The 11,333-nt window shown below is 49.6% G+C and overlaps 1 protein-coding gene across 3 annotated transcripts in view; it reads left to right on the top strand.

Annotated features, from left to right (window-relative positions):
- Positions 1-9,993: 9,993 nt before the first annotated feature.
- LOC133343379 (F-box/WD repeat-containing protein 1A) overlaps positions 9,994-11,333 on the top strand; it is a 34,189-nt gene continuing 32,849 nt past the window's right edge. For all 3 annotated transcript variants that reach the window (XM_061552956.1, XM_061552955.1, XM_061552953.1), the window contains exon 1: positions 9,994-10,155. In XM_061552956.1, the coding sequence (XP_061408940.1) occupies positions 10,111-10,155 (45 nt within the window). In that variant the 5' untranslated portion in view covers positions 9,994-10,110. The remainder of the gene's footprint in view (positions 10,156-11,333) is intronic.

The raw sequence follows: 11,333 nt of genomic DNA, 5'->3' as shown, positions 1-11,333 counted from the left end.
CCAGAGCCCCTGACGATCTGCTGTTGTATGGATTTTCCTTCGGTTTATATCGGAAAATTCCACTCGGGCTTCCCGAGTTGTTCAAAGCTGTGTCATAAAACCTTCCTGTGGGGGCTGGACCATCTGCGTCCGTGTGTGTGTCCGTCCGTGTGTTTCGCGTGCGTGTTTGTCCGTGTGTTTCGCGTGCGTGTTTGTCCGTGTTGTGGGGAGACAAAGGCGGTTGTTTCCACGGTGGGAGCACCCGGCGCATGCGCTTATTTATTCGAAGACGTGTTAATTTCCTTTGAGCCATTGCCCCCTTTATGGGTGTCATTTCCTAGCTTTGTGCCTGCGTGTGGAGATCCTCTCGGAAAGACAAAGGCGGCCGTGTTGCTCGCTTCCCATGGGTTGTTGTGTTTGGTTAATTTTGAGAGCCTTCTCCGCCCTTGATTCCTCTTCTACTTTAATTCCGTACTTATTATTTGACTTCTTGTGATTATTTAATCTGATATCCCGGCTTATCTTTGTTCAGAATATAATTATCTCTTCCTCCGTGTCTCCTGGTTCTGCAACCCCCCGCCTGCAATTCCCCCCCTCCCTTGTTCCTCTTGTGTGAATTTAGGGGAGTTTTTTTTTTATTACCTTATTGCCCCCCCTGTCATGTCCTCTTTCCTTTGAAATGAGGTATGCGCGCATCTGTGGAAGTGTGGGGGCCTCTGTGGAAGTGTGGGGGCGTGTTCGTTCCCACGTGGCCCCGTGTCTATTAAAAAAACAATATTATATATGATGGCAGAATAAGCCTTAAAAAAAATAATATTAAAAAAAAAATAAAAAGGGGGTACATACACAACACTACGTGCCGGACAATAATATATTTTTTATATACATAACATGTACAATAAGAATAAATAGTGCAAAGCTCTTGTAAGCTTGCCTCTTTACCTTTGCTGAATTCACATCAGCAAATGTATCCGCTACAAAATCAACTAGTTCATTAGATGTTATTGTCACAAGGGCTATGCTTTCCTTTGCACCGGCTTGCTTTAATGAGGCAGAACAACGCAGTGTCCAGGCACATTGCCAGACGGACAATGTTCCCTCTGAAAATCCCTTCGAAGAGAAACACATGCATCGAAAGCTTTCATTGAAAATTGTGAATTGTATAAAATTTAAAATATAATGTACAGCTCTTTGTCAATCCACTGCTGGATGAAGGCCTCTCCATTCCGTGTTAGTCATGAGGGTTGCTTGACCGTACTTCACCGCACTGGTCAGTGCGTGTTGCACATCATTGCCCCACATTTATTGACTTCACAAGCTGGTAATTGAACTACCCATTAGTGAATCCATGCCAGCCCACCTACGAGTTAATCATTTGCAGCTCTTTGTCAAGCCACTTCTGGATGAATACTTCCCCACATCCGCTTGACCATACTTCACCACACTGGTCAGCACGGGGGGCCAATTCAGATATCACTCGCAACTGACGTTAGCCATGGCCGGGAATCAAATCCAAGATTGTCAGCTTCGTAGCGCAGTGCGCTAGCCACCGCGCTACCACCCTCCCCCAGCCCCCCGCATTCACAATCACCCATTACTTAATCCATCCTTGCACATCGCTCAAAATGCGGCAACTCGTGGCAACGGGTTTGTGGATTGGGGAAAACTCTCGCAAAGAGTGGCCTCCAAAGCTTAAGGGAGGCAATAAAACGTTTAAAAAAAGAAAAGAAAATTCCTTTCTTATGCTGTGAAATGAAGGACCCGAAGCCTTTTCGACAGGAATATGACGGCGAGATGATTTCAGATCTCGTTGCTCGACAGATCGATACGGCTGGAACAATAAGGGTTATCGATCATACCGGGTGGCTCAATAACGTCATAACAGTTTTATTAAAGCGAGCCTGATGTTTGGAAACAATATTTACTGTTGATGGAGGCTGTCAGACGGCACAAATTTACTACAGTTGCACTTTAACCTATCCTAAGCACGCGATAAAGGTTAGCTCAAAGTCCAGGATGCAGTGTTATTAAAAATAATTGCTTCATGCTTTAACACCCGTTATTCTATCGCACGTAATAATCGCAGCACTAAATTGCATAAGGGCCACGTATTGCGTATTCCAAAGCACAAACATTGTGTTTTGCAGAAAAACGTAGAACTTCGTTTGATAACAAGTTGGTTACTGCAGATATTATAACCCATATATGACTACAGCACAGCTAATTTAAGTTCCAGTGGCTGTTTTGATTAAACAAGGCAGCCACGCGGCACGGCTTTGGGTGTTTCTAGCACGTCTCCTTGGATATTCGATAAGTTCCTTTGGCTCAAATCTGTAAATGAGAAAACAAAACATATTGAACAATGCTCAAAGGTGTGCACTGTGTGCACAACAGGCTCTCAGTGTAAGCATTCGAAGAGAAAAAAACACCAGTTCCTGAAGAACTACAATCATGTCATCATGTCTTAAGTTACCATCGATAAATTAAGCAAATGTGACCAACCAAAATACAGCAGTGAGACAGAGAGACAAACGTAGACCGATTTAAAGCTTTCGTGACTGCAGGGATTCATATTCTTGGTTATTTCGGTAAAGTCTACGTGACTTTACCGAAAGAACCAAGAATATAAACGCAGACCGGTTTCATACATATTAAGACTGATCAGTACGGCGGTCACAAATGTTCACTGCTGCAAAGTCTGCCTCCGCTGCAGCCTACCGGTTTGTCAAAAAAAAATCCAAATGTATTGACGGTTACTTAAGACAAGATACTGTAATCCCAATGCAGCTCATCGGGAACTGGCGGCTTTACATAATATTGAAGGCCGAGGGCATTGAGTTACACACAGGTGCACGTTGTTGTGCATTGTTGAAACTTTTTAGTTTGGCTGTCGGGACCTTTGGCATCGACACTAAAAAAAAAACCGATGCGCATTAAGTGACACACCTCGCGCTAATTGCTTCCCGCGCGCCACCGTCACTGTTATGTAACTCCGCAACGCCGCTAATGATTGTTTCGCATTATGCAACTGGAATGTTCTCATCTTAATTGGCCCATTGCGTGAAATTTTATTTTTAAATCGCGGAAAGAAAAAGAAACCGACGCGTGCTTGTGATTTTAATGAACGCATGTTACAAATAAAAGGTCAGGAGCTTTCGTCCGATATAAGCCGTACGTTTACGGACGACACGTGATAAAGATGTACATGAACAGCAGAAGCTGCATTATAAGCACACCACCTGCTCGCAATGCCAGCTGTGCTTATACCAGAAGTAGTGTGCGTGCATAAGAAGTTGCCCTTTGTCTTTTCCCCCAGCTGTCTAATGTAACCATGCTGTGCTCATATTCCAGCTGTGCTTATATTAGGTGTGCTTATATGCAGCTTCTTCTCTATGTGACATGACCGAATATGTAATTACAGTATCTCCCTATGGGAGAAACGTAAACGGGGCACGCATCAGCAAGAATGTGCCTATCGCATTACGCAGAAACGTGTTAGTGCTCCACCAAACAAGGAGTAGAGAAAAATATTACTCTAATTAGATAGCTTTCCTTTGTTTATAACCAGGTGGATTAGCGACCATGCGCAAGTTGGAGACATCGCAATGACTGAAGTGGGCTTGGGCAGGACGTGTCGCCAGGAGGGGTAAACGGCCGGTGGTCAAGACGAACAAATGGGTGGCAGCCAAAATCGGGAACGCACTCGAAAGTACAACCGACGCGTAAGATGGAGTAATGATTGTTGGATCGCATCCAGGAGAGATGGCGGTGGCTCCGGCAGTGGACAGTTCAAGGCTGATATTGATGGAAGACAAACTGAGATGTGTTTCCTTTGAAAGGATTAAATGTTGTGGTGAAAGAAAAAAAACTTGCGCAAAAATATTTCACAGTGGGGAATGTTTTTTTTTGTAGAACTGGACACAAAACAATACACGTGAATAAACCGTCAGAAAATACATCCAAGCCAGTATCTTCCGTGTCAAGCCATCAACGCCTGCTACTGTCATGAAACAGAACACTTTTCACGAATGCAAAGTCTCGTTGTGTTGAAAATAAAAGAATACAATCTAACAATTAATCTGGCAACACGAGTTCAATTGCTGGTCACGGCTAACATCAATGGCAAGAGATATCTGAACCGGTCTGGGGCCACCCCTTCACCAGCCCGCACCGACGTGCATGGTAAAGTATGGTCAAACCCAAATAGCCGGCACACCGTGTGGGACCCCTTTCATCCAGCAGAGGGATTGACAAAGGGCTATAAACTATAATTATTAGTTCAATAATGCAGGATGAGACTAAAATGATTATACTTTAAATAAAGACAGTAAATCACAGGACCCAGAAAACTAAAACGTGTGCATATATGGAAACCATTAAGGGATAACAATTACAATTTGAACCTGTTAAGGGAGATAACTTAACATTTTACGACCATAGCAAGGGTACCTTAACATTAGCGCCTTATGCTGCTGCATAAACACATGTATTTAAATTAAAGAATGGATGCATTAATAATGAGTAAGGCAGACACTGCTGTTTTGATATTCCAATGCATATATATTTGATGAAACATAGTGATTAGAGTGATTGCGCAGCAGTTAGCGTGCCAAGCTAAGAATCCAGCGAAGTGAGTTTGAATACCGGGCCATGGTTAACATGTGGTGAGCAATACCAAAACCTGGGCCCTGTCCCACATTCTGCCAACCTACACAGACCAGCGTGGTGACATATGGTGACACAAATCTGACTGACATGGCCTTCATCCGGCAGTAGATTGACAAAAACGGAATGTAAATGGCTGTGGAAAAAAATCAACACAGTACCTGCATAGTAATATCACGGACAGGAAGGAAATGTACTGAAAAATGTTTGAAGGAATACATACAAATAAATCGGTAAACATTGATTCACAAGGTGAACGCAGTTAACTGAATTCTCCAAAATTTTAGATGAAATTGAAAAACTGAAAAAACACAGGTCATCTATTTGATCACATTGGCATTAGATTCTGAAACGGTTAAGGTCACATTAAAATAAATAACCACAAATACCCCGTTACAAATTGATTTGTGGCCAGATCGCTCCAGAATGATTTTGATGCCTATAAATAATTTTACTCCAACGATTAGTTTTCCAACAATTAGTGCCGTCTCTGGGACACTGTGTTACTTGGCACATTCAAACGCGTTTTTTCAGGGGTTTTTCTTCCTCCAAAAAGGGTGCATTATAACTTTCTGGCTCTTGAACACGGCTTAATTACGAAGCCACCAAAAGCACCAAACACACACACACCACGTATTGTCCTAAAAGTCACCGCAGCCTTAATTTGCGTTTGGCATTTCACAAATGCTAATGAGATCGCACATTTGGCAAAAGTACTTAGTCACGGTGTCACTTGTACCCAAACAAAGGCTGACAGCAAAGGAAATCTGAATTGGCTTCGTCTCCAGACCCAACATCTGTTCCATGAGTGTTTTTTTGTTTTTCTGACAATGACCTGCTCAAAAGAGGTCCAGTGAGTGTCCACTGAATATGCGCAATCTCATTAGATCTGAGAAGCTGTGCAGGGCTGAGTCTGCCTAGCGTTTGGATGGGCAAATACCAAAAGTTGAGCCAGGTATTGTCGGGGTGGTGGGATTGTGAGGCAGAGGTCGCAAACGGGTTTTGATTCCTTACCCGTACCCGTACCCGGCCGCATCAGGGTCGCAAATGGGTACCCGTACCCGGCCGGGTACGGGTAGCCGGGTATCGGGTAGGGTACGGGTATCGGGTACCCGGTTGCGACCTCTGTTGTGAGGTGGCCAGAAAGCAGTGCTGAGTATGCCTGGGTTGTCTCCAGGGACTCTGTTTTCCTCTCAAACGCCAAACATATCAATGCAGGACCCTCCTATAAAAACTCAATTATTGAGGCTCAGTGCGGCACTATTTGGGTAAATAAGGGGCATTATTATGATTGGACATCTTAGCCAGTTTTAGAAATGTTGTTTTCACACACAATTGTTTAAAAAAATATCGGTGACTGCATGTAACACTGAGTTGCAGTGTGAGTTATAATTTCCAGAAACGGATGAGAACCAAAATACGTGAACTTTAAATTCAGACGATGCTGCCGATGATGCTGCTGCTGAACTGCTTTTGTGATGTGTGTTGTGCTTCCCCCGCACGTCCGATTAGCACGGTTGGTGATGTAAGGTGCGAAAGTTCAAAATACATAAATCACAGTCGGTGCTGGTTAAAAGCCACACATACCGCAAACATTTATGCAATACATTTTGGCAGGACTCCTGCTTTCACAGTGAAAATCCTCAACTTTATTTTTTACATTTTAATTTGGACTTGAAAGAAAGTACTGTATGGGTATCAGTTGCTGAAATCCACGTAAGTTCACATTTTTATGGCACCAATTCAACATCCAATTTTAAATCTAAAGGAGTACATAGGAATATGTTCACCCACGTTGTGTCACGTAATCAGCCACGAACTCCTGAGGACTTTGCTTTTCAGATTTTATGAGAAGTCGCATCTGTCTCGTCAAAATATGGCACAGGCTTATCGCAGCCTTGATAAAAACTTACCAGGTGACGTGGACACACAATGCCATGTCATCACGTAACGTAACATCATTGCACCGAGAGAAATGGTGGTGGAGTTGTGGCACAGTGGCTAGTCCATTGCACTATGAAGCCAGAAAGCTAAGTTAAGATCCACACCACCTTCACCAAGCTACACTCACAAGCCTGCTAAAGTATGGTCAAACAACTCCCATGACAACAAACTTAACACAAAAAGCAGTTCTAAAGGAGTCTAACGCCTGGACAGACTCCACACCTGTGGATACATTTTAGTTGTATTAATAATGGCAATGTTGTACAGTATTGTGCAATCTTCTTGTTTTTTTCGGTAAAGTCACGTAGAATGGAAATAATAAAATAATAAAAATAAAACATAATAATTCTCACGACGTTTCGGCCACAATGCAAGCAGCCGTCCTCAGGTGGAGAGCAGGTCTGTCGAGTAGACAGTCTGAACGCAACTTTACGATGTTACAAAACTCTTGACATGACTCACATCACAGGAGTCAAACTGCCATATTCCCAGCGTTCTCCCACCACTTTACAATACCACCATTACAAGGGCCACTTCTCCACATTAGCTAACCCAAGACATCTGTATCTCTCAAATGGCTTAAATGGCATCGTTAACAATGTGAGTTAAACCCGGGTAAAGCTTGGAGAGCTGAATGGAGTTCAGAATTAATCTAGATTTGAAGTATTCGTGACTGCAGGGATCCATACTCGTTGGTTCTTTCGGTAAAGTCACGTAGGTACCTAGGGGTGTAGTGGTGGCGCTTGTTAAAGCAAGCACACTGATCGACCTGAGTTCGATTCTGGATCAAGGCTAACATCAGTGGTGACATCGAAACCGGTGTATGCGCTACCGTAGCGGTCTCACACAAGCTGACCATCGTTGTGAAGTGTGGTCAAAATACACGGGCCCCAATCAAACAGTGGTCGGAACCCGCCCTACTGACGGGTTAACCCCTCCGTACACTTCATATTCCTAGGTCAAGTCAATAAATGTGTCGTATAATACAGCAGGCAAAACACTCGTGACCATAATTAAACATTTGTTTAAGGTTCAAGACTCGGCACCACCGCCCCCACTCCCCTAAACATGGTCACGCTGCACGGTTCTTTGCGTAAAGTTCGCATTTATATAAATATGACAGTGAGAAAATAACAAATTGTAGAATTCTGAGTACAAAGACAAAGATCCCCCCGTGTAACCTTAACAGACTGTTTGGGCCAATGCGGTTAGCGAGCACCTATGAAGGCCGGCACGACACAAGAGGGGGTGGGTGGCCATCACCACGCCCGGCCACCTTTGTCTCATTGTGAGGCTGAGTCGACCTCGGGCCGGCCCAGGACCGGTTCAGATAATGGCAAAAAAATGTTTGTATTAGCCGTGAGCGGGAATCGAACCCGGGTCGCCAGGTTCGTAGCGCAGCGCGCCACCCGGTACTCTACCTCCCCCTCGACCCCCTCCCCCTCGACCCCCCTCCCCCTCGACCCCCCTGCCCCTCGACCCCCCGCCCCCTCGACCCCCACCCCCTCGACCCCTACCCCCTCGACCCCACCCCCTCGACCCCCTCCCCCTCGACCCCCTCCCCCTCGACCCCCTCCACCTCGGCCCCCTCCCCCTCGGCCCCCTCCCCCTCGACCCCCCTCCCCCTCGACCCCCCTCCCCCTCGACCCCCTTCCCCCTCGACCCCCCCCCTCGACCCCCCTCCCCCTCGACCCCCACCCCCTCGACCCCCCGCCCCCTCGACCCCCCGCCCCCTCGACCCCCCGCCCCCTCGACCCCCACCCCCTCGACCCCCCCTCCCCCTCGACCCCCCTCCCCCTCGACCCCCTTCCCCCTCGACCCCCCGCCCCCTCGACCCCCACCCCCTCGACCCCCCTCCCCCTCGACCTCCTCCCCTTCGACCCCCCTCCCCCTCGTTCCCCTCCCCCTCGACCCCCCTCCCCCTCGACCCCTCCCCCTCGTCCCCCTCCCCCTCGACCCCCGCCCCCTCGACCCCCTCCCCCTCCCCCTCAACCCCTCCCCCTCAACCCCCTCCACCCCTTCCCCCTCGACCCCCTCCCCCTCGACCCCCCTCCCCCTCGACCCCCTCCCCCTCGACCCCTCCCCCTCGACCCCCTCCCCCTCCACCCCCTCCACCCCCTCCCCCTCGACCCCCCTCGACCCCCCTCCCCCTCCACCCCCTCCCCCTCGACCCCCTCCCCCTCGACCCCCCTCCCCCTCGACCCCCCTCCCCCTCGACCCCCACCCCCTCGACCCCCACCCCCTCGACCCCCCCCCCCTCGACCCCCTCCCCCTCGTCCCCCTCCCCCTCGACCCCCCGCCCCCTCGACCCCCTCCCCCTCGACCCCCACCCCCTCGACCCCCTCCCCCTCGACCCCCTCCCCCTCGACCCCCTCCCCCTCCCCCTCCACCCCCCGCCCCCTCGTCCCCCTCCCCCTCGACCCCCCGCCCCCTCGACCCCCTCCCCCTCGACCCCACCCCCTCGACCCCCTCCCCCTCCACCCCCCTCCCCCTCGACCCCCTCCCCCTCGACCCCCTCCCCCTCGACCCCCTCCCCCTCGTCCCCCTCCCCCTCGACCCCCCGCCCCCTCGACCCCCTCCCCCTCGACCCCACCCCCTCGACCCCCCTCCCCCTCGACCCCCTCTCCCTCGACCCCCTCCCCCTCGACCCCCTCCCCCTCGACCCCTCCCCCTCGTTCCCCTCCCCCTCGACCCCCCTCCCCCTCGACCCCCTCCCCCTCCACCCCCTCCCCCTCGACCCCCTCCCCCTCGACCCTCCCCCTCGTTCCCCTCCCACTCGTCCCCCTCCCCCTCGACCCCCCTCCACCTCGACCCCCCTCCCCCTCGACCCCCCCTCCCCCTCGACCCCCCTCGACCCTCCCTCTCGACCCCCCTCGACCCTCCCTCTCGACCCCCTCCCCCTCGACCCCCCACCCCCTCGACCCCCTCCCCCTCGACCCCCCTCCCCCTCGACCCCCTCCCCCTCGACCCCCCTCCCCCTCGACCCCCCTCCCCCTCGACCCCCCTCCCCCTCGACCCCCCTCCCCCTCGACCCCCCCTCCCCCTCACCCCCCTCCCCCTCGACCCCTCCCCCTCGACCCCCTCCCCCTCGACCTCCTCCCCCTCGACCCCCCTCCCCCTCGACCCTCTCCCCCTCGACCCCCTCCCCCAACCATTGCGCGACGCAGCCGCCCACGCGTCCCCCACCACCGAGTGTAACAAGTGAAGACCCTACCGTCGGAAGTGACGTCGGCCGTTTCTTTTGTTTCTTCTGAAAAAAACAACAAAGTAAAGGTTACATTTAATATTATATTTACAACATGGTTAGCAAACGTCTCTTAGAATAGCGGCTAAAAATAAAAAATAAAATTAGAAATCATAAAAAAATATATCTTCCGTGAGCGTTGCCGGAAGTGACGTCACCGAGGACGAGGCCCGCCTGACGTCGCTTCGTCTTTTATTTCCCAGCGTCGACAATTTTTTTTAATTATTATTAATATTATTTAAACTTACCACAATCTAGCAACGAAAAGCACCCCAGCAATGGAAGCGAACAGCGTGCCCGATGAAAAAGCCGTCGAGTACATGGTGCGTATGAAAATAACAACCAACGGTGAAATAAAGAGAGGCGTTAATCTTCCCGAGCGGAGCGGATTCTTCTGTGGTTGAGGCCTACCGCAGGCTCCATAGGCCCCGGGCGTCACCGTTCGCTTAACATTGGCCCCGCTGATCGTTATTAAGTAGACATAGCCATCAATTAGCGCGCTCGTAATCATCACGATTGTTTAAAGGATGTCGTGATGATGTCTGCGGCGCTGTCACGTCTTTTCTTGGCGGGGGAGTTGTGTTCGCTTGCTGAGGTAATTAAGGGCGCGGGGGATGAAGCTGCGGCGTCATTGTGCTCGGTGTGGTTGTAATTGGATTTAAGCGCTCGCCACGGCCCGTTGTGTCGGGGCTGCTCACGAGTGAAATCACGATGGACGGTGATGTCGATGTTGGTGGTTGCCGTTTTGTGGCGACCGCCGTCGCATCGCGCCGCTGATGTGGTCGCATCGCTTATGGCCCCATACGGGCGTAATGCCGCATAGAGACGTCACATCGCGGTGTGCGACGTGGTAATCAACATCGCACACCGCGCGGGTAACATACGTGATTGTATCAGTGTATACCATGTCACAGTTGGTATCATAATTTCAGAAACATCACGGATGTCGTGTCACATTTGATGTCACGCCACGGCTTTCGTAATTTCGCATGTCAATACATTCGCAGCCGTCCTGTCGTTGATCACAGATACATCAAGTACATCATGTCACAGAGTTGGGATGATATCAGTAACATCACGAATGTTATGTCACATTCATGTTGTCATTACACCACTGCGATCACAATTACAGATGTCCACCTTTATGTCATCAACACATTGTTGTCACTGCCATTGCCACATTTGATTATCATGACGAACATGATTGATGTTATGGTCACTTTACAGAATCACAGATATTAAGTCTAATTGATCTCGTCTAACCACATACATACAATGTCACATTGATGTCAAAGCCATTGGACATATGTCATTTCATGTTTTTGTCACACCACTGACATCACATCTCATGATAAGTTGGGGTGGCCATCAAACGGCTTGCATCACATTGAGGGGTGTGATTATAACATCTTAGACATATCACAATTGTCATAACAGACATCATATAACATTGACAGATGCGATCTTTACATCTTTGACTTTACATCACATAGTTATGGTA

Source organism: Lethenteron reissneri, chromosome 17 (assembly GCF_015708825.2).
Source record: "Lethenteron reissneri isolate LAM-NWPU_2019-01 chromosome 17, ASM1570882v1, whole genome shotgun sequence".
In the NCBI taxonomy this organism is placed as follows: Eukaryota; Metazoa; Chordata; class Hyperoartia; order Petromyzontiformes; family Petromyzontidae; genus Lethenteron; species Lethenteron reissneri.
Note: the sequence above shows the minus strand (reverse complement) of the source record. Positions and strands in the feature narration are given on the sequence as shown.